The 24239-nt window shown below is 45.6% G+C and overlaps 1 protein-coding gene across 1 annotated transcript in view; it reads left to right on the top strand.

The window, feature by feature from the left end:
• Positions 1-24239, top strand: part of LASP1 (LIM and SH3 protein 1) — a 478327-nt gene that overhangs the window by 223027 nt on the left and 231061 nt on the right. Inside the window, exon 4 of the mRNA XM_069237475.1 lies at positions 18384-18491. Within this exon, the coding sequence (XP_069093576.1) occupies positions 18384-18491 (108 nt within the window). The remainder of the gene's footprint in view (positions 1-18383; positions 18492-24239) is intronic.

Here is a 24239-nt window from a genome sequence, read left to right as displayed (position 1 = left end):
GTTCACTTTTATTCCCCACTGCACTCCTCCAGTAAAGAACAACGTGCACACAGCAGGGGACTGTTTCACAAGCCCTCACTCCTGCCACAGTCATCTATAATGCATGTGAATTCTCTTCAATCACAGAGCAGAGTCAAAATATTCCTGGCCTGCCAGTTAGGATTGTTAGTAGGCATTAGGGCTAGCCTCCGATCAGCGGGCTGTTACACCATGCCGCCGCCAGATCTCCCCATCATCTGCGCCAAGGGAAATGGGTCAGACATCACAGGCAGCCAGCGCAACCCACATGGGAGTGGCGCTCCCTCCACAGAATGCAAGCAATGGGCAGGTACGTGCCATGGGGCCACCTTGCACCAGCAAGCCCTTTTCTGGTCACCGGGCCACAGTGAGCAGCTGGCAAAGGCTCAGAGCGACCGCAAAGTTGGCATCACTCACCGCACACGTCCCGGCACCTTGATCCTCCTCCGCACTCAGTAGCCTGTTCATTGCCTTAATCAGGACGCTCTTGCTCCCCGGCAGCACCGCTCTGCCTTCGAAACGCTCTCCGCCAGCACCGGATGTTCGGCATCTGTAGGTCTGCACGTTCCAGATATTCAGCCTCCTGCAACATGCTCCAGCCGCACGCTGCTCAGTCAGCCAGCACCGCAGCTGGATCACACTGCCATCTTTCTTCTTATGGTGCCTGGGCCTGCAGCACACACTGCACCACTATCCAGCTGACTCTGCCCCCTGCTTCCGCCAAATTAGAGCATTCCAGCACCTCGCCATGCAATACCACTGTGGGGCTGGATGGGCTTCCTGGACCAGAATATTTATTGGGCTGCGGTCAGCAGAGTCACACTGTAGTGCCGTCAAAAGGTTGGATGCAAGGTTTGTTGTACAGCTGCCACCTCCATGAAGTCAGCAAGTGCATCAGCTCTTCTGGGCTAGTACAACAGAGCCTCATGGTAGTCTTTGCAAAAATGTGCCATCAACCTCCATAGAGACAATAGGGAGGGCTTCCTTAAGGTGGTCAGTGAGTGTATGATGATCTCTAACCAGATCATCAGTGCTAGCAGCCCATGAGTACTGCCACAGGATGGCCTTGCAAAGACATTCATGGCCCGTCTTATAGCTTATAAGCATGAATTCCAACAACGGATTATCAACCTTCGATTCTCGAGATCTACACGTTTTGGCAGTCATACGGACAGCAAAATGAGATGGAAACCCTAACGGCAGTAGACATAAAAAAGAAGAAAGAGCAGAAAAGGCCCTACAAACCATATCAATTATGTTTTTATCCACAGAGGGGTCAAACCCCTCACTGGTACCAAAGCTGCCTCCAATCCCAACAGCAGAGACTTTACCTACAACAGCAACTTTGTTAGGGCAGAGGAAGAACCACTAATGGCCTGCTCAGGGGGAAAATTCTACAGCAGGCTCTAAACAGTGACTCTCTACTGCCCCTCTTCTGCTACCCACCCCGGTAAGGGGGAAGTATTGCTCATTTTTGACAGAGGCAATCCATCACAAAAGACACCTGGATAATAAATATTGTTAGGAATGGGTATTGTCTCAGGTCCACCAGTCCTCCACCAAAGCCATCTAATCACCATTTACCAATTTTGCTCTCAGAAGAAAGCGTTCTACAAAAGCATGCAGTGGAAACTGTGCCTCCAAAACAATGAGGCACAGGAACTTATTCCTGTTGTTTTGTGATGAAAAAGAATGGTCCCAGAAATGAGTTCAGATCTATTCTCAATTTGAAACTGGTCCACAAATGAATTCGGCTAGAAACATTCCGAAGGTTGGCCCTACATCAGCTCTGGCGGCAGTTACACCTGGGACTTGCTCTGTTCTGTAGACCTTCAAGATGCGTACTTCATGTTTAATAGGATATTGAGGTTATATTTGTCAGTTGATGTATTGGTATAACATGGTAAGGGAATCCCTATCCCAACCCACATGGTTGCGGTACAGCGCATAGGTTTCTTTTACTATTGTAACTTCTGCCGCGCTATCCAGCAGACTCATTGCCCATGTCCTGTCCTTTAGTAGTGTTCTCAATATGTGCCATATTTAGCCAAAATTGCCTCAAGCTTTTTTTTTTTAATTGTTTTTTTTTGTTGTACTCATTTCGGTGTTCTGACTACCCTCCTGTCTCACTTTGTTTGTTGGGTGAGTCCTGAAAGGAACAAGCCAGGCATGTATCAGTGTACTGAGATCTGTCTGGAGTTTTTAAAGTTTATCCCAGTGTTTTTTAGAACCCTCTTGCGGTTGCTTGGTAATTACCCTTACCAGATTTACCCTTTAGTTGTGGTTTACCGGATCTGGTTCCCAGACTATCATGACCTATACTAGTATACGTTTTTGCAATAATCTTTGGCAGCTCACTTTCCTGATCTTGTGGAGAAATGTCCAGAACTGCTGGTGTACTGTCAACGCTACAGCTTCCCCTTCAATATTATTACTTAATATGATTGAGGAGACTGTGGCAAATGTGCCCATTAATTTCATCCCCAATTCCGATGCAGTGGCCGTCTGTGTTCATCTTGAGTCTGTTTTAACACTTCTGGAAGGTTCGCAAGTGTTGGTATACCATGTGTGGCATTATCCACAGAGGGAACCATCCCAAATGACGAGCATATTGTGAGAATGCTATATTTATCCTGGGGTCCTGTCTGGGGAAAAACTGTTTCCAGCATGTTTATTTTTTGTGCTGTCCAAAACAGAAACTCTTCTTTTTGGTCAAACCTTATCCATTATTGAATGTACTGTCGCTGGCTTTATCCTGGTTGTATCCAAACATGGTGCTACTGGAGCAGCCCTCACTGGGGCAGTAGTTAAGGTCCGCATTACGAATTGAATTAAGCATATATATGTATATATGTATGTATATATCGCCACAGCCATATTTTGTACATTGGGATGTGCTATGTTAGTGGCCAATTTTGGCCATGTAGATCCGTCATTACTTAGGGGACCTAGTCGAACATTCTGAATAACATGTGGCATAGCACCTTGTAAACAGTTCTGGCGTTCTTGATAAGAAACGGGTACTCCTAAGTATGCACTTGCTCTGTATTGGGCAGGTGATTTTGTTATAGTGTAATTATGAAAGTGGTGTGTATCTGTATTTGCTGCAGGGAAGGTGACCCATAAATAGAATATTTCTGTTCTAACCACTTCGTGTGCCTCTACCACAAACGTTACATTCACACCCTCATCAGTGAGCCCATTATTTACGAAATGTTGTGTGAGAGGTAGTCTCATATTTATGGGAATTACCACCTGTTGAGATTCTGCATATTTTAAAAGGGTGCATTTCAGAGTTAGAAACACCAATTTGGGTTGTTCTTTTAAGGTTTAAGCTTGAACAACCTACAGGCTAAGGTAGGGGCTGCCTATTTAGCTGAAGAGAATTGTTTCCTAATACCACAGATGTCTTAGTATAAGGGTAAATAGGGTACCTCGGCATACAAGCGAAAGAGGTACTCAGGAGATCCCCTAAGTTTGTGCCTGACCAAACGTTGGTGGGGCCATGGCGTAGGACTCTTAACTTGGGAGTAAGACTGCGCAAGGGCAGAGAGCAACAACACAGAGTGTATATGACTGAGACAGTCCCACCCAGTCTGGAAGCTGTCGGCCTGATTTAATCAGCTAGCTCGCAGCACCTCACCCATACATAGAAAGTAAAAGTGACTTGTGGCATGCTAAAAACATGACACTTTGACTCCTCAGGGAAGTTGTGGTGAACTGATCATATCTTTTCTCTCAGTTACACAGTCTCCTACATGCTAAGGCAGGCAAAGAGATGTCAGATAGGTTTCAATATATTTATTGAAGAGATTGTATCCAATTATAAAAAGCATGAGTTACTATTAGGCAGTTTAAACATAATAAAGTGATTGTGACCATTAGCGTAAACAATATAAACAGTCCCACTGTCTTGAGCTAATCATGAATCTAGTAATTCCTGCCCACACCTCAATGTCTAAACCTGACAGCATAGTGGTATTAGCCCTTCTGCCTCTTCTGGTCTATATGAAGATCTCTGACCCCATACCTGAAAGATGGGCAAGGGTCTGCCAGTTGCCTGCTGGCAATCCTCCCGGTTGGCTGGAAAGACAGGGTCAGGATCCGCAAACCTGTCAATGAAATGGAGTACGTCCTGAGACGGCCTTCGCTGAAATGCCCAGATCTTTTTCTCATGAGGCCAAGACAGTTTGGAAATGCCTAGTTGCCAGAGACCAGCTGATCACTGCAGCTTAGCTACCAGGTGTCCAAAATGTTCAAGCAGACTCACTAAGCAGAGTCCTGCAGGAAAACCACAAATTGGGTCCTTCACAATGCCAGCGATGTCATCCAAAACATCTTCAGAATGTGGAGCTCTGTGCAAATCGACTTATTTTTCACCACAGAAAACAAGATGCCCAGTCTTTGCCTTGAACTATTTCAGCCAGGTACACTGGGGAATGTCCTGTGGCTGTCTGATTTAGCAAATTTGTCTGTCCTTCCTCAGTTCTCAAACTGTCTTAATCAAGAGCCAGAATTATCTTGTTTGCTCCTGAGTGGACACGTCGGGGTTGGTTAACTGATCTTCTTCACCGGTTGGAACGTCCACATCTCAGGTTGCTGTTCAGACCAGACCTTCTCACAAAATTTGGGGGTCAGATGGTTCACCCCAATCTCTCCTCCAGTTTGGCATCATGGGTCCTGAGCTAGTTCAGTATGGACATGTGAACCTTCCACAGGAATGCATGAACATTCTCAGAGGCTAAACAATCATCAACATGTTCAACCTATTTATTCAAATGGAAGAGATTTCGTGTTTGGTATTGTAAATGGAATGTGGATCTAATATCCAGCCAAGATGATGTCATTCTTCCATACTTAACTCATTTGGCAAAATCTGGCTTTCAATTGTCTTCTAAAAAAGTTAATTTGGCAGCTCTTACTGCCTACAGAAAATGTCTTTCACAAACCTCTTTTTTTCAGAATTCCTGTTATCAAGGATTTTTTTTGAAGGGTTGAAAAAGATTTTCTCTCTCATAAGGCATCCATCTCCTCCCTAGGAGCTTTAAATAGTCCTCTCACATAGGTTTCTTTCAAGCCATTCATAAGTCGTCCTTGCAACATCTCTCTTGAAAAACAGCTTTGCTTGTAGCAGTCACATGAGCACGTATGTTTAGAGAAATCCAGGCGTTGTATTCCCATGGGCCATACACTGTTTTTCATTCTAGTAAAATAGTGATGGGAGCTCACCCAAAATTCCTACCTAAAGTCATTTTGGACTATCAAGTCAATCAAACTATTTTCTTGCCTACTTTCTTTTAGCACCCTTCCACACCTGCTGAAAGGCTCTCCATTCTCTAGATGTTAGGAAAGTTGTAAATTTTTATCTGGACAAGAGATAACTGAAAGTCAGACCAGTTCTTTGTAATCTATGGACCAGTCCATACAGGTCTGGCCACGTCCTAACAGTCCATTTTCCTATGGATAGTATCTTGCATTCTACTGTGCTATCAGAAAGCAAACCAGGTTCTGTCCATTAGACCTAACGCTCACTCTATTAGAGGGAAAATGTCTACTGCTGCTTTAATGAGAAATGTCCCTATAGTTGAAATATGTAAAGTGGCGGCAAGGAGATCTGATTGCGCATTTACCAAACATTACTGTTTTGATTCCAATGCTAGAGCAGATGTTCAGGTAGTTCAAGCCTCCCTGAGAAATGTACTTGTTTGATTGATTGTTACTGTGTCTTTTCCACCACCCTGGCTGAGGATGGGCTTGTCTCTGTATTCAGTGCTTATGACTATCAATAGAAATCCCTTGAGAGAAAATGAATGGTTTCTTACCTGTAATACCAGTTCTCTCTCGTGGAAACTCCATTGGAGTCATAAGCAACCCTCGCACCTCCCCAGTAGAGATGTCCGAGACAATTGGACCGATCTGATACTGCCACATCTCCTCAAAAAGAACTGAAGCAACTGCCACCTGCTGGGCACAAAAGAGATTCTATAGATCTCTGGGTCCTTAAAGGCGCAGATGTTTTAACATTCACATAATGGTAGCCAATAGGGCTACTACACTGTTATTTTTTTATTTTTTTTATTTTTTCATGTTTATCTTTTTAAAATAAGGGTTTCTGAAAGAGATTTAAACATTCTACGAAATTATCTGTCTTTACATATACATGGGTATTCCTACCCTTTTGTAGAAGCAGTCTGAAGAGAGATTGACCATTATTGCCTTCCTTATATGATGCACAATGTTCTTATATAAAGTGTTTCTACAGGCTTTCCTGAAGAAAGGCGAACATCTACACTCAAGAAAATATAATATGAAATCCCTGAATATGGGCAGGACTATTCAGTGTTTGCCTTCAGTGGCGATTTCCCCTGAGAGAGAACTGGGGGTACAGGAAAGAAACCATTCCCTCTTTGTCATTTATCAGACGCTTTGCTTTGAGTCTACTCTGAGTCACAGTAGTTTTCTAAACATAGTACACAATCACTGTTTTCTGTCCCTTCCTCCACATTGGCAATGTGTGCTCTAGTCGTATCCCTGCACCATCTGGCCAAAGGTCCCCTCTTACATTTACTGCGTTCCTTGTCTTGTGAAAAATATTCCTTACAGTCCACAGGCATTGTGCTGCCACATCTGTAGCAACTCTTAAATACTGGTTTTGACTCGCACATTCCTTCCCAGCTAGTTCTCCACACACTGTCAACTACACCTACCCCCTCATCCACACCCCAACCACTTTGCTGCTGCTTTTCCTTTTTTCAATTACATTCACATAATGAAGTGATTTCAAATCCATCATGCAAAAACATAGTTTCCCATTGCGTCTCTTGATCCGAAGAATGGGCTTTCTGGTTGCAGCAACATTAACATGCAATGTAAATGAGCTTCAGGTCCTCTCGGTTTAGCCACCTTATACTGCTTTCTACCAGGCAAACTGGTCTTAAAACCTCTGTGTTTTTGACAAAGGTGGTAATGGCTTTTCTTGTTAGATAAGCCATCACTCTTCTGACCTTATTTTCTTAGCCTCATTCCTCAATAGAGGAGAGTCTCCATTGCCTGGTGCTCAAGAGAGAAGTGAGCTTTTGCATCAAGGAACCATCGGGAGGACGATAAACTCTTTGGTGGGGGGGTGAATATCAAGACAGTACAGAAACTGACCATCTTTCGATAGATTGTTCTCTGTGTGAAGATCAGCTATGCACTGGCTAAGAATTAGCATGCAGAAGGTCTGAGGGCTCGTTTCACCAGAGCTACGGCTGCTACCACTGCATTGGCACATGGAGTGGCATTCTTAGATATGTCAGGCTGCACACGTTCACAAAGCACTTTTCACTATCGCCCTGAGATTTGGGTCAGTCAGAATAGACATTTTGGCCATTCGGTCCTGTGGGATTTTTTTTGATTCAAGCCTTTCCACAGACCCACCACCTTGGGAGTTGAAGCTTTGGTACTTACCTCTGCCTGACTAAAACCTCACTGGCATGCCTGCTTTCAAGTGCTCAGAAACCGGTATAGACATTTGACCCCAGGTTATGTTGATTTGTATAGCACACTAATCACCAGAGAGGGTATCCAGGTGCTAGGTGTGTGGTACCCAAGGTGCTTATACAAAAAACCATGTCTTCATATTCTTGCAGAACGTAAACTCAAAAATTGAGGAGAATGCTCTGTGTTGTTGGAGGTTGTTCCATGTCATGGTTGCGATGTAGGATAATGAGTGACATCCAATTTTGCTTTTGCTAATGTGGGGAGTGCGTGAGTGAGGCAGAGTGTAGTTTCTGGTGGGTTAGTGGAAGTGTATGCAGCTTTTCAGATATTAAGGTCCTGTGTGTAGGGCTTTCTTTGTGTGCTTGAGAAGTTTGAATTGCCTGTGCTTGTGAATAAGGAGCCAGTGAAGCTTACTGAGGTGTGGTGTGATGTCAGTGTGTTGTGGAAGATAGAGTTCGAGTCTTGCTTCGGTCTTCTGGATGCTGTAGAGTCTGTGCAAGAGTTTTTGGGAGAAACTTGTATAGAGTGTTGCTATAGTCCAGCCTGCTGGTGATGAATGCTTGTGTGATAGTCTGACTGGTGATCTGAGTCAACCATTTGAAGGTCTTTCTTAGCACTCATAGAATGTGGAAGCAGGAGGTGCACACTGCGTTGACTTGAGCAGTCATGTTGAGCTGGTAGTCTGATGATCCCTAAGTTTCTTGCATTGTCTGTGGGGGTGGGTGTTGATCCTAGTTCTGAAGGCCACCAGGTGGATTCCAATGTGGAAATCTTGTTTCCAAAGACCAGTACTTCTGTCAAGTTGAATTTGAGCTTCAGGCAGTTGGTTCTCATCCAGTCTGCTCCCAAAGTCATTCAGTTCATGAAATTGTTTCTGGTGGTGGTTGTCTTACATGCCAGGGGTAGGATGAGATGGATGTCATTGGTGTAGAAGGTGACTGTGATGTCTTCTAATTGGATGTGTGGGCAAGCGGTGTCATATATATATATATATATATATATATATATATATAAAAATGGGTGGGGTTGAGGGCTGATTCCTGTGGGGCTCTGTATATCGGTTTCCTGGTCTCTGATGAGAAGGATGGCAGACTGACCATTTGGGTTCTTCCTGTGAGTAAGGAACATATTCATTTGAGAGTGGATCCTTGTATGCCAATTATATGCAGTCTTCTGATGAGGGTTTTTTGGGAGGCAGTGTTGAAGGCCATGGAGAAGTTGAGCAGAATGAGGGATGAAACTTCTCCGCAGTCCAGGATAATTCCAATGTCATTGGTGGACACAATGGGTGCTGTTTCAGAGCTGTGATTCTTTCTGAATCCTGATTGAGTATTGTCTAGAAGATGGTAAAGTTCCACAGGTGATGGCAGTGAAGGTGTCCTCAAGCAGACAAAAGACTTGAACATTCAAACTAAGAGCCAGAGACTTTATTAAGGTAGTGTTTACTAACCACTAACGGTTTGTTCTTTATAGTAATAACATGCCAGGCAAATACAGACTTTGAGGGCAATCTAAACTTAACATATGTGCCCTATGTCAAGTTAATTTGCAGTATACCTCCAATATACCTCATTCAGCATATGTCAAATTAGACCAGGAGTAGAGTGAAATCTTCAGATTCTAGATGATCAATGACACTCCTGGAAATGGAATGTCTTTGCTACTTTGATGTAATAAATATTTTCTCTCGTAGGGGATTTCCATGTATAGTCATAAGCACTGAATAGTTCCGCGCGCCTGCGGGGACCCCGGAGCACTGATGTGAAGTATATTCTTAAGTGCCAACACCAGCCGTTTGAAGAAAAGGTCTGTCAAAAAACACTTAAGAATAACATTGTGCAGCCTATGTGAACAGCTACACAGGCCAAATTGTTGAAAAGAAAATCAATAGTAGTGTAAATTCATGTTCAAACACCTATTTATTCTAGAAATGTAATAACAAATACATTCTCATACTTTATTTACACCTCTGATGAGAATAAAAACAATGCAGGGCAGTGTAGCCCATAGGCTGCCATTATACAGAATGTAAATAGAGCTGTGCCTTTAAGAAAGCAAAGTCTCTTCCTGTATCCCATCATGCACAGCAACAGGCAGTTGCCTCAGTTCTTTTTTCCGGCTCCTGCTGACAGGACCCTGAAGCATTGAGCTCTACCTCACAAAGCTTTTTGTGACAGAAATTCATTGAAATATCTTCTGAATTTCATTTTCACTCGACGTTTTTGCCTTTGAGTGATCATTTTCTACTGATTTCTGTTACATTCTGACAGAATTTTGAGGTTTTTCTAGTTAGAAATGCCTTCACTTTTTGATAAATGTCCTTCTTGTGGCAGAAAGAAGGCTAAAACAGATCCACATAAGGTCTGTATAATTTGTCTTCCATCCAGCCACAAACCGGAGTCGTGTGACATTTGTAAAACCTTCTCTAGAAAAACCCTTCGTGATAGAGAGAAGATCCGACTTCAGGCGAGAGAGGACAGGAGAAAAAGTGGCCATTCCACTACAGAGCGAGGAGAAGGTCAGACTTCTACCAGGGCTCAACCTGTTTCCTCCATGACTCCTTCCAGACCTGCTGAAAAACGACATAGATCTCCGACGACGTCGAGAGCGTCGACGTCGAAGCATGGAACGGCGCCAACATGTTCGCCGTCGAGGAGTGCTTCGCCGGCGAGGAAAAGACATCGTTCGCCGTCGACAGCTATTTCGCCGTCGAGGCGGCGAAGACACCCGACGTCGAGAGGATCTGGGTCGCCGTCGACACGGCGAACACAGTCCACGCCAAGGAGATCCGAGTCGGGCTCGCCGTCGACACGGCGAGGGAGATCGCCGTCGAGAGAGAGTGTTCGCCGTCGGAGGCGTTCACCGTCACTGCACCGACGTCGAGGTTCGTCGTCGAGAGGTTCTCAGTGGCGAGACGAGTCGACGTCTAGAGGCACTCGCCGTCACCGCAGTTCGACGTCGAGGAGTGCTTCAACGTCGAGAAGACCATCTAAGAGGCCTAGAAGGGTTTATACAACCTCGGAATCCTCGGCCTCGCTTATCCTACTTCCAGCATCGCCACAGCTCTCGCAAAGGCAGTCGCCGTTACCACAGATGCCGGTAACACCTACGGCTCCTCTTCCGGTGCCTCCTCCAGAGCCTGTTCCGAGGACTCCAACGCGATCTGCAGGGCGTTCTGGTTATTCCTCGAGGCGTACATCTACCTCTAGGCACCGTCGTCAGGAATCACATCATGGACATTCTTCATCGTCCACACGGGACTACTCTCCAACCTTATCGGACTCACCGTCCCCAAGAGTGTCCCCCATAGATGATGTCAACACATTTCAGGAGGTCTTAGTGAGAGGGGCAACCAAGCTGAATATCCCGCTAGCAGCTCCGGCCCCATCGACATCAGTGATCTTTGAGACCTTGCATCAAAAGACATCTTCACGACCTTTACTTCCACTGGTTCCGGGTCTTATTGAGCCAGCAATGGACATTTTTCTCACGCCGGCTACAACAAAGTCTGCTCCTTCCAGACTCATTAAAAAGTACCGTCCACCAGAGCAAGATCCTCTATTCTTGAGGTCGGACCCAGTACCAGACTCGGTAGTTATAGTGGCAGCGAAGAAATCGCATTCGACGTCACCGTCTTCCTCTGCTCCTCCAGACAAAGAGAGCAGAAAGATCGATGCTGCAGGAAGAAAAGTATGCTCGACGGCATCCATCACCATGAAAGCAGCCAGTGCCACTGCTTTATTAGGGAGATATGATCGATCCCTCTGGGACTCTATACTGCAGTTCGCGGAGCATCTCCCTAGGGACAAAAGGGAAGATTTCCTGGAGGTCGTGAACGAGGGAGCTATGGTTTCTAACCAGATTATAAGTGCTGCGGCGGATTCTTCAACACTATCCGCACATAACTATGCTCATGGTATAGCGCTCAGGAGACATGCATGGCTGCGGCTTACATCGCTTAAACCCGAAGCACAGCAGAGGATACAGAACCTGCCTTTCTCAGGCTCCACTTTGTTCGGCTCTCATGCCGATGACGAGATGGCCAGAATGAAGTCGGAGCTGGATACCCTGAAAGCGGTAGGCATGGAGCGACCTAAAGAACCGCGAAAAGGATTCCGCCCATATCAAAGAAGACTGTTCACCCACAGGTATCAGACTCCACATTGGACGTCTTCACGCCCTCAGCAACAGCAGCAGCATCAGAGGGGCTTCTCCAGAAGGTCGACAAGGGGTCGTTCAACACCTCAGACCCAGACACCTCGACAGGTGCCCACGTCTAAGCCCTGAATCTTCGCTTCCCCCTCCTCCGTTACCCACTCCGGTAGGGGGAAGTATCTCAAATCATCTGGACGAGTGGCTACGCATCACATCAGACGCCTGGGTTTTGAATATTGTGAGACATGGTTACGTTCTCAGATTCACCAGTCCTCCACCATCTGTTCCACCCAAAACAACCAACCGACACCTCGAAGCTCTTCAGTTAGAAGTCACCATCCTATTGCAAAAAAGAGCCATAGAACCCGTCCCGATCAGCCAGCAAGGGAAGGGGATTTATTCGAGGTATTTCCTTGTGCCAAAAAAAGACAAGCAAGAGTTTCGTCCCATTTTAGACCTAAGGACAGCAAACCAGTGGATTCGCAAAGAGAAATTCAGGATGCTATCCTTGCACCAAATTTACCCACATCTTCGTCAGGGCGACTGGCACTGTGCGGTAGACCTTTGCGACGCTTATTTTCATATTCCGGTGGCCAAGAAACATAAAAAATTCTTAAGGTTCACCGTCGGAAAACATCATTACCAATTTGCGGTTCTGCCCTTCGGCCTAAAATCAGCGCCGAGGACCTTTTCCAAATGCATGGCGGTGGTAGCCGCCCATTTGAGGAAGCATCGAATTTTTGTCTACCCCTATCTAGACGATTGGCTCATAAAGGCCTCCAGTTATCTAGAGACGCAACAACATTTCAAATGGACTCTACAGCTGTTACAGAAACTCGGTCTACAAGTAAATCTCCTGAAATCCACAGCAACACCGGTTCAGAGGTTGCATTACTTAGGAGCCATTATAGATACAAATCTAGGAAAGGTGTTTCCTTCGGAGGAACGACGATTATCGATTCTCCAAAAGTGCAAACAACTGCAAAAGGCTCCACAGACCACTGCAAGAGTAATAGCTTCCCTACTGGGCTCGATGGCGTCTTGTATCCATCTCGTTCCCAATGCTCGCCTCCATATGAGACCATTACAGGAAAACCTGGAGGATCAATGGAGTCAACTAACGAACGAATGGGAGAACAAAGTCCTCCTTTCTCCCCACGCCTTACAGTCCCTCAAGTGGTGGTGTCTACCCGACAATCTCTTAGTGGGGATTCCGTTCCAACGACAACCTCCAGCTCAAACCATCGTAACAGATGCGTCACTGCTCGGATGGGGAGCGCACATGGGACATCTTCGAGTCCAAGGCAAGTGGTCACAGAAAGAGAGTCTCTATCACATCAACCTGCTGGAACTTCGAGCGGTCCACCTTGCGCTCAAAGCTTTCCTTCCCTCTCTGAGAGCGGAAACTCTCCTTCTTCAGACGGACAACGTGGCCACCATGTACTATGTAAACAAGCAAGGAGGCACCAGGTCCAGGATTTTATCCAGGGAGGCTCAGACAATCTGGCATTGGCTTCTAGCCAGGAACATGTCGCTAGTAGCAACTCACCTGCTGGGCATCCAGAATGTGCAAGCGGATGCTCTCAGCCGAGTAATGGACGAGAACCACGAGTGGGTTCTACACGACGACGTCGTTCATTCCATTTTCGCACTATGGGGTTCCCCCTCTATAGACCTGTTCGCAACCCCAGAAAACAAAAAATGCCAAAACTTCGCCTCCAGATATTACCATCCAGGGACACTGGGAAAAGCCCTGTGGATAAGCTGGTCAGGAGCATTTCTTTACGCCTTTCCACCGCTTCCCCTGATTCCGGCGGTCCTCCAGAAGTTATCCAATGCTCAGTCCAAAATGATCCTGATTGCTCCGGAATGGCCACGACAATGGTGGTTCCCAGACCTTCTTCACCGGTCACTCAAACCACACATCAGGCTCCCTTATCGTCCGGACCTGCTCACGAAGTTCGGAGGGCAGATATCTCATCCCAACCTCTCATCACTGAGTTTGGCAGCATGGCTCCTGAGCTAGTGCAATATGGACACTTGAACTTACCTCAGGACTGTATGGAAATCCTGAGAGAAGCTAAGCGCCCTTCCACACGATCCACTTATGCAAGCAAGTGGAAGAGATTTTGTGTGTGGTGTTTAGACAACAACATTGACCCGATATCCTGTGGAGAAGAGTCTATTCTGCCATACCTCCTAACATTGGCAAAATCGGGCTTACAATTATCATCAATAAAGGTACATTTGGCGGCTCTAACAGCATACAGGAAGAGCCCATCACAACCTTCCTTTTTTCGAATCCCAATTATTAAAGACTTCCTGGAGGGTTTAAAAAAGGTTTTTCCCCCCATTAGAAGGCCGTCTCCTCCATGGGAATTGAATGTTGTCCTATCGCGCCTGATGCTACCTCCATTCGAGCCAATACATAAGGCATCGCTTCAACATCTCACATGGAAAACTGCTTTTCTGATGGCAATCACTTCAGCGCGTAGGGTCAGTGAAATCCAAGCCCTTTGCTCTCAGGAACCCTACACGGTTTTTCATTCTGCGAAAGTGGTAATGAGAACTCATCCAAAATTTTTACCGAAAGTCGTCTCCGATTATCATGTAAATCAAACCATTTCACTTCCAACTTTCTTTCAAAATCCAGCTACTCCTGCTGAGACAACGCTGCACTCTCTGGATGTAAAGAGGGTTTTGAAATTTTACTTGGACAGGACAAAATGCTTACGTAAATCACAACAGCTTTTTGTTAACTATGGCCCACTTAGAACAGGGTTGGGCACGTCTAAGCAATCACTATCCAGGTGGATTGTTTCATGTATAATGTTATGTTATCAGTTCGCGAACAAGTCCCTTGGTGGTAGGCCGAAAGCCCACTCTACTAGAGGGAAGGCAGCTACTACAGCCTTAATGAGAAATATACCTTTGGCAGAAATATGCAAGGCTGCCACTTGGAAGTCTGTCCATACCTTTACTCAGCATTACTGCCTTGATACAGACGCTAGGGCGGATGCACAGGTTGGACAGGCCTTGCTTAAGAACTTATTTGCATAACTTTAGTGTTTTGGCACTATTTTTTCTGTCTGCTCCACCGCGGTTATGGGGATGGGCTTGCTACTCTATTCAGTGCTTATGACTATACATGGAAATCCCCTACGAGAGAAGGAATGGTTTCTTCCCTGTAACTCCAGTTCTCTCGTAGGGGTATTTCCATGATAGTCATAAGCAACCCTCCCTCCTCCCCGGTGGAGTTCACATAGAAAAAGTTGCCATAAATATGGTTGAGGTTGGTACTCCAACAAAGCTTGTTCCAGGTTAAAAGCCTTCAAAAAGAACTGAGGCAACTGCCTGTTGCTGTGCATGATGGGATACAGGAAGACTTTGCTTTCTTAAAGGCACAGCTCTATTTACATTCTGTATAATGGCAGCCTATGGGCTACACTGCCCTGCATTGTTTTTATTCTCATCAGAGGTGTAAATAAAGTATGAGAATGTATTTGTTATTACATTTCTAGAATAAATAGGTGTTTGAACATGAATTTACACTACTATTGATTTTCTTTTCAACAATTTGGCCTATGTAGCTGTTCACATAGGCTGCACAATGTTATTCTTAAGTGTTTTTTGACGGACCTTTTCTTCAAACGGCTGGTGTTGGCACTTAAGAATATACTTCACATCAGTGCTCCGGGGTCCCCGCAGGCGCGCAGAACTATTCAGTGCTTATGACTATCATGGAAATACCCCTACGAGAGAACTGGAGTTACAGGTAAGAAACCATTCCTTGTTCTTCAGAACCGATTCATTACAGCAGTTTATTACATGATACTGCAGGAAAATGGCTCCCTGATGCAATTACCCCCCCCCACACACGTTTTGCCTGGTGCTGACTTGACTTGAGTGTCCTGGGACTCTGCTAACCTGGCCCCAGCACCAGTGTTCTTTCACTAAAAATGTACCATTGTTTTCACAATTGGCACACTACTGGCACACAGATAAGTCCCTTGTAAAGGTACCAGTGGTACCAAGGGCCCTGTTACCAGGGAAGCTCCCTAAGGGCTGCAACATGTTGTGCCGCCCTAAGGGACCCCTCCCCTAACACATGCACACAGCCAGTGCAGAGTGTATGTGTGGGTGAGTAGAAAAAAAAGGTAAAGTCGACATAGCATCCCCCTCAGGATGCCATGCACAAACAATACTGCCTGTGGCATAGGTAAGTCACCCCTCTAGCAGGCCTTAAAGCCCTAAGGCAGGGTGCACTATACCACAGGTGAGGGCATAGCTGCATGAGCAAAATTGCCCCTACAGTGTTTGTCTATTCTTAGACATTGTAAGTACAGTGTGGCCATATTAAGTATATGGTCTGGGAGTTTGTCAAAATGAACTCCACAGTTCCATAATGGCTACACTGAACACTGGGAAGTTCGGTATCAAACTTCTCAGAATAATAAACCCACACTAATGCCAGTGCTGGATTTATTACAAAATGCACACAGAGGGCATCTTAGCGATGCCCCCTGTATTTTACCCAATCCTTCAGTGCAGGACTGACCAGCCTGCCACTGAGACAAGTTTCTGACCCCCTGGGGTGAGAGCCTTTGTGCTCTCTGGGGCCAGAAACAAAGCCTGCACTGGGTGGAGGTGCTTCACACACCCCTAAATTGAGTGTTTAGTGGCGACCCTGAACCCAGATTCCTGCAACTTGAAACAAGGACTGCTGACCTGAATGCCCCGCAGAGACGACTGAGACAACTGACTGGGCCCCAGCCCTACCGGCCTGTCTCCAGGCTCAGAGAACTTCGCGTCCAGAAACCCATACCCTCAGTCCAAAGGAAACGCTCTATGGATCAACTGGTCGTGGATCACCATGATACTCATAGCTCCTACGTGGGCAAACCAACACTGGTACACGACACTCCTAGATCTGTCAATAGTACCACATCACAAAATTCCAAACAGACCAGACCTGTTAACTCAGAACAAAGGTCAAATCAGGTATCCCAATCCCAGTGTGTTCAATTTGGCAATCTGGCTCCTGACATCATAGTATTTGGATACCTACAGCTTCCATTAGAATATATGAACATTCTAAAACAAGCATGTAAACCAACAACCAGACAGTGCTATGCAAATAGATGGAAACGGTTTGTATACTACTGTCATCCTAAAAATATAAATCCACTTAAAGCATCAGTACAAGATATTGTGTTATTTGCTTTCTTTACAAAAAGCAAATCTTGCCTTTTCCTCTATTAAGATTAATCTAACGGCCATATCAGCCTACCTACAAAACCTACAACATACCTCTGTTTAGAGTTCCTTTCATAAAAGCATTTATGGAAGGACTTAAACAAGTTACTCCACCCAGAACTCCTCTAGCTCCATCATGGAATCTTAATATTGTACTCACAAGACTTATGGGTCCCCCATTCGAACCCATGCACTCTTGCGCTATTCAATTTCTAACATGGAAGGTTGCTTTCTTGGTAGCAATTACTTCCTTGAGAAGAGTAAGTGACATTCAGGCATTTACTCTAGAAGAACCTTTCTTCCAAATACACAAACACAAAGTAGTACTTAGGACAAATCCAGCATTTTTGCCTAAAGTGGTTTCACCTTTTCACATTAATCAGTCAGTGGAATTGCCAGTCTTCTTTCCACATCCAGACTCTACTGTTGAAAGAGGTCTAAACACTCCTGATCTTAAAAGAGCTTTAATGTATTATGTAGACAGAACAAAGGATTTTTAGGAAAACTAAACAACTTTTTGTTGCTTTCCAACAACCTCATAAAGGTAATCCCATTTCAAAACAAGGATTAGCTAGATGGATTGTAAAATGTATTTAAACATGCTACCTTAGAGCAAAAAGACAGGTATTAACTTCAAAAGCACATTCCACTAGGAAAAAGGGTCCCTCCATGGCATTCTTAGGAAATATACCAATGACAGATATAGGCAAAGCAGCCACGTGGTCCACACCACACCACACCACATACATTCATGAAGCATTACTGTGTGGATGTGTTATGTAGACAGCAAGCCAATATTGAACAAGAAGTGCTGAAAACACTATTTCAGACTAATTCAACTCCTAAGGGCTAACCACTGCTTACTTGGGAGGAGAACTGCTTTTTAGTCTATGCACAGCATATGTATCTGCAGCTACACATTCCATTGAACGGAAAAAGTCACTCACCCAGTGTACATCTGTTCGTGGCATGTAGGTCTGCAGATTCATATGCGCCCTCCCTCCTCCCCCAGGAGCCTGTAGTCACTGTAGTACTTATTTGTGCATATGTATTTACATTTGCATTGACATCGTATTTACTTTTTATACATCTATAGTGGTACATACACAATCTTTCACTCCTTACTTCACCCTCCTGCGAAAAAACAATCTAATAAAGGAGTCGATGCCCATGTGCACTATCACCGAGAGGAGTCACTCAATCATGGGACTCGAAAAATAGACTTTTTCAAAGAAAAAGAACTTGTAACACTCCGAGCCCAACGCTAAATGGCGATATATGCACACATTGAAACACCCTGCCACACTAAAAGCTAGTATATGTTAGAGATCTCCACTCCTGGGGGATGATGTTGAAGCTGTTCGTGCAGCTTGCAGAGCGTGGTGGGAATTGGCAAGATGTGCATATTATGACATGCCATGTATTGACATTTGAGATCTGAAGTGCCCATTCTTACCTTTTTATCCTCACAGGTGCGTTATAAGGAGGACTTTGAGAAGAGCAAGGGAAAAGGATTTAGTGTGGTGGCTGACACTCCAGAGCTACAGAGAATCAAGAAGACCCAGGACCAGATCAGTAACGTACGTGATCCCTCTCTTGTGGCTCTGCTTTGACTTTCACATGTTAACGCTTGCTCAGTGAATGACGACCCTTCATGCTCTATTGCCTACAAAAGCCTGTGTATGCATGGATTCTGCACCGCAAATCAAATATCAACTTCTTGTTTTTATACGTTTGCTGCTGTCTTACTGCTGCATACAGCATGGGGGCAAAAATTAAATCTTTCCTGGAACTAATCTATATTCCTAGTAATATTTCCCTTTATGACTGACAGGTCTCGGTGTGATAGAATAATCTACTCTAGTGGTCTCCCTTCTCTATACATAAATCCCAGCTCTTTTAAACGCAAGGGTTCACCTGATGTGGTTTCCTTGTTGTGTGTTGAGGAATGGCATTTCAACTCAGAGTTCCTGGAAGGAGCGGAAGATGAAAATTAACTTGTACAACTGTTTCTGCTTTTTTACAGCACAGAGCATATCCTGCATAATTAGCATTTTGCTTATCGCGTGTTAGAAAGATTAGGTTATAATGAATAAATTTAAATGAAGCACTCTAAATTTGAAACAAATTTAAATAATGCCATTTTTTTATTAAATTATTTTCATGTATATAGCTTGTTGAAACATTTATAATGGTTATGGTACATGTTAATATTGGTGATGGGGTCAAAGTTAATGTTGGGTCTGAAGGATATAACAGATTTTGATTAAGATGAATTTTTATTTAGGTTTTCTGTTGAAGAAATGCATTGGACGTTTTCGTTTATAATAGGAGATCATCTAATTCACGTTGTAATTTTTGCTATTGGGGATTCTTCATTTATGGGTTCTTAAAACTAGTATTTATTACTGACAGTAGTTTTCAGCTGTTCATTTCAAAGTTTTTGAATAGTCCGAGCAGCAGCCCAGTTGTGGCTAAGCTACTGCAATATCAGATGCACCATGAAATATTTTGGTAAACTGAAGATCTTCTAAACAGACTCTGCCAACCTGATAGGAGGTCTAAATGAAGCCAATAACTCACACATCTCTTCTAATGGAAAATATCCTCTGCCCAGTTTTTGGGTCTGTAATTGGGCCGATCTTGTAGCGCACGATACTGAACCAATGCTCCCCCTGTGCTGCACCATATCGCATGGTACTTCTTTTCTCATGCGCTCACTGTCACTTCTCCTGCAGCACCCCCCACCACCACATTTCTCAAACACCTCACCCGTATTGCCTGCATGCTCCTCAATACCAAATTCCTTTACTAGCATACCACCAAGGTCTGGGACCTCATCGAAACTCAGTTCGCAGACATCCTCTTCCTCAGCGAGACTGGCTCAGCCAGCCTTCCACCCCTGCCATCTCCATGGCCATCCTCTGGATTCAAGATCATCCACCTCAACAGGCCCCACAAGCCAGGAAGAGGCTGCACTATCATCCACAAGGACATAGTCACCTGCATTACCTCTTTGGATGAACCAATTGCGCTCATGGAACACCTGTGCTTTCAACTGCAGATTATACTCACTAACAGCTAGGAGCCCACACCACCTTCAGCAACTTCCTCACCAACGTCTTCCCCATTGCCATCAGATCAAATAACCTTCTCCTACTTGGTGACGTCAACATTCATGTTGATGAGTCCATGGACTGCAGCGCCACCAGACTCCTAGAAAGCCTCAACAATATTATCCTCACGCAGCTTGTACAAGGCCTCACAGTGCCGGACCCAATCTTCAGATCTAGCAACAAGATCACCTTCAGCCACATCTCCCCATTCACATGGACAGACCACTCCATTGTACACGTTCTCATCAGCGCACCCCGCTTCCTCAGACCCTTGCCCTTACCACATGTACAACCTGGGTAGCACAGTGATCAGTGCCAACCTTATCAACAACTTGTCCATCTTCAGCAGATACTTCCTGGACAACTGAAAAAATGTGGAGGTCCATGCTCTGCTGATGAAACCCTTGGATAATCCTAAGGATCTCAGCAACTACAGGCCCATCTTGTTCCTACCCTTCCCAGCCAAAATCCTGGAGAAAGATCAACAAGCAGCCCATCTTTAACTGCACCACCCCCTGGACTCCACCCAGTCAGGATTCTGCAGCAATCGTAGCACTGAGACCACCCTCCTGACAATAACAGACAACATCTCAGTCATGGGCAGAGGAAAGATCGCTGCTTCTTCCCTGCTCTCTCGGCAGTGTTCGATACCATTTCCTGCGCCACCCTTATCGCCAGGCCCCAGGAATTAGGGGTCCAAAGACTTTTCCTGTTTGATTGCCATCTTCCTTTCCAGTAGGACACAATGGGGTCAGACTTATTCTCTACTTTCACCGCCATACTCAAGCAGCACATTCCAGGGCTCCTCCCTCAGTCCGACCCTGTTCAACGTTTACATGCCTGCATCATAAGAACCCACAGCATCCTCTCCTATGCCAATGACTCAGCTCATTCTCCCTTCATCACGAACACCACCACCACCACCACCAGGAACAACTTAACCACCTGCATATCTGATGTAGAAGACTGGATGTGAAAGAGCTGCCTCAAACTCAAACAGATAAAAAGGACATCGTAATCTCTGAAAAGGAGAGCTCCCCCGGGACTCTTCCTGGTGGCCATCTGACCTTTGTCCAACGACCACCCCCACAGACCTCGCCAAAAAACTGCATCATGTTTGACACACTTTTGATGAACAAAGTCAACACTGTGACCCCATCCTGCTGCTACATCCTCAGATTGCTTTACAGTATCTTAAAATGGTGCCCACGAACTCTAGACCCATGGTCACCCAGGCCCTCATCACCAGGAGACTCGACTACGGCAACACACTATACATCGGCATCTCCAGCCAACTCAAATAAAGACTCCAAACCACCAGAACCCTGATGCCAGACTCATCTTTAACATCCCTAGAAGGGCACACATTGTGCCCTACCTCGCAGAACTGCACTGACTTCTCTTCAACAAACATTGCAAATTCAAGCTTCTTATCCATGCCTACAAAGCTCTCCCCAACGCAGGACTAGCTTACCTCAACAGCCGACTTCAAATCTACCTACTCGCCTGACTTCTATGCCCCACTTCTCCCTCACTTGCACAAATCCCCCACATCCGCAGAAGCAAAACTGGAGATCCCACTTTGTCCTATTTTGCAGCCAAAAGCTGGAACAGTCTACCTCTACATATTGTTGTGTGGGCTCTCATCCTAATGGGGCTGCTAGATTCGGGCGGCAGGATCACCTGATTTGTGGGGAATTGAGTCCGATCCCACACCATGTGACAACTGTCGGCGTAATCTCTTTCCGGCCGACTAGCAGTGCCTCATCTCCGCCCAAGAGGAGGGATGAATTGTAGCAACTGGTCACATGACAAAAATGACTTTCAGGGAAATCGTGGTGGATCAGATCTCATCCTTTTCCCTCTGTTACCTTAGTCTCACACAGGCACAGACAAACAGAGACAGAAAATGGTTCAATAAGGTTTATTGAATCAGCTGGGACTTAGATAATATGACAAGAATTGCAATAATTAGAATGATAAAATATGCTAGAAGCAAAATGGTGACGAGAAAAGTGAAGCATAGAAAAAGTCCCACCATACTGTCACTATGCATGTAATATGTACGTTTCCTACCTAAGCTATGTTAGAGCACATGATGATAAGCCCTAATCTGCCTTTCAGAATCCCCATGGGAAGACATCCCCCATACTTGAGCAAGGAAGCCTTTTGTCTACAGAGACGCCATTACCCATGTAGGTGAGGGAACTGGTAGTCTCAGCAAGCAGTTTCAATCAGCATCCGGTCGTGGTCTTCTGGATGTAATCTCCCTTACCGTGCATGGGACAGGGAAGTGTTTTTATAATAAAACAGCTGATGTTCTGACAAAATGTCCCCATGTAAGGATGTGTATATCTGTGAATGTTGGAGACGCAGCATACCCCTTTTCCGGCAACCCCATCTCGCTGCAGCCTTGAGGAGAGCACAAACTGAAAAGAATGTCTTGCTAAGAAACGCAATGCTTTCCTAGACGAAAGAACAACTAGATAAAGAAAATAAAACCGCACCATGAATGTGGCTAATTCTGAAATAATAAAAATTAAGTAGAATAAAATGTAACTGGGCTAAAGGGCACAAGTGGCAGGCCTAATTGCTAAAATAACATGACAGTAAGCATTACTAAAATGGCTACAAAACACCCTCGCCTTGCTGTTTCAAATGTGGTGAACAAGCCTAACACTAAAAATATAAAAGCAATTAAAAAGCTGTTCTTTCTGATGGATACAACTACCTGTGGATTCCTCACCTAATGAATACTCCCATTGCGCCAGCATTCAACGGAAATCTTCTTCCTAGCTTCTGCACGTCGACGAGGACGTCACAGTTGCCCATGCGACGCTGTCCCTTTTTTCCGTGCCATTCGAAACGGTTATCTTCGAGGGAGCTACTGTTGCTGTTCGACAGTTACAGTGTGTTTTTTGGATCTATTTTTTCTTTGAGATTACAATGTCGCAAAGAAAGTCAGGATTCAAGCCCTGCCGTGAGTGTGGGGGCAAAATGTTGGTAACGGACCCACATTCTGACTGTTTGTGGTGTCTTAGTTCCGATCATGATGTTGACAAGTGTGATTCTTGTCAACATATGAATCCTAAGGCCCTGAAAGAGCGAGAGGCCAAGCTTTTTCTGGCAAAGTCAAAAATAAAGGAAAAGAGACATCATCGAAAATCCTCGTCACCGAAGTCTCATCGGCGTCATCGGGACTCCCGGCGTCGTCGAGAATCACGGCGCCGGTCGAGTAAAGAGAGGTCTCGGTCGAGGTCACCATCAACTCGACGTCGGAAGACTTGGGAGGTCAGTCCCACTGTCACTCCTCAGCCGTCGACGCTGTTGCCTTCTCCAGCCTCACCGACTTCGCCCGGGTCATCGGGCCCACCACCTTCAGTGTTTGAGATTCCGCAGCCTCAAATGTTTTCTCCGTCGTTGCAGACGTCGAGACCGGCGTTGGTGTCGCCTTCGAACCAGGCACCCCAGTACCCGCCTTTCCCGGCCCCTGGAGCTGATAGTACCGCATTTTTAAATGCAATGTTTTCCATCTTCCAGCAGATGGCTCCAGGTGGTGGACCGGCTGGTCCTTCGGGCCCTTTGGCCTTCAACATGGGTGCTCCGGCACCCTTTATGCCCTTTCTCCCCCTGGGGAACGTGGGCTCGGAGTCGGTATCGGCTCCGGTGGCTCCTGAGACTTCGGCTCCGACAGCTTCGGCTCCGGCGGCTTTGATGTTTCAACCAGTTGCGCCGTCTAGACCTCCTACGACTCCGAAGCAGTCTTCTCTCCATCCGACTCCTCGTTCGGTGCCGAAGGAACCTATGGCGCCTGTAGACCCGGTGTCGGACGGATCAGAGGATCGGCGTCGTTCTTTGACGTCCGCTGACGCCATGTCGACGACGAGGATAGAGGAGAGGCTGCACTCGAGGAGGCTTGCTCTCCACCTCCTTGAAGAGCAGGAGTACCAGAGACCAAACCTGGAGGAAGGAGAGATTGAGGACTCTTGTGAGGGTCTCCATGGGCTGGACACTGCTAGTGGCCTAGATACTTCCCCCCGAATGGGACTTGTCATCTCCTGGGGAGTATACAGAAGAGGCGGCCACTTTTCATTCTGTTATCAGGAAGGCAGCTAGCTTCTTGGATCTTCCTTTGCCGGTGACTGAAGCCAAGCAGAATTTGTTGACAGAGGTGTTGCACCCGGCCTCTACATCGGCAGAACCACTTTTGCC

Source organism: Pleurodeles waltl, chromosome 6 (genome assembly GCF_031143425.1).
Source record: "Pleurodeles waltl isolate 20211129_DDA chromosome 6, aPleWal1.hap1.20221129, whole genome shotgun sequence".
Classification (NCBI taxonomy): domain Eukaryota; kingdom Metazoa; phylum Chordata; class Amphibia; order Caudata; family Salamandridae; genus Pleurodeles; species Pleurodeles waltl.
Note: the sequence above shows the minus strand (reverse complement) of the source record. Positions and strands in the feature narration are given on the sequence as shown.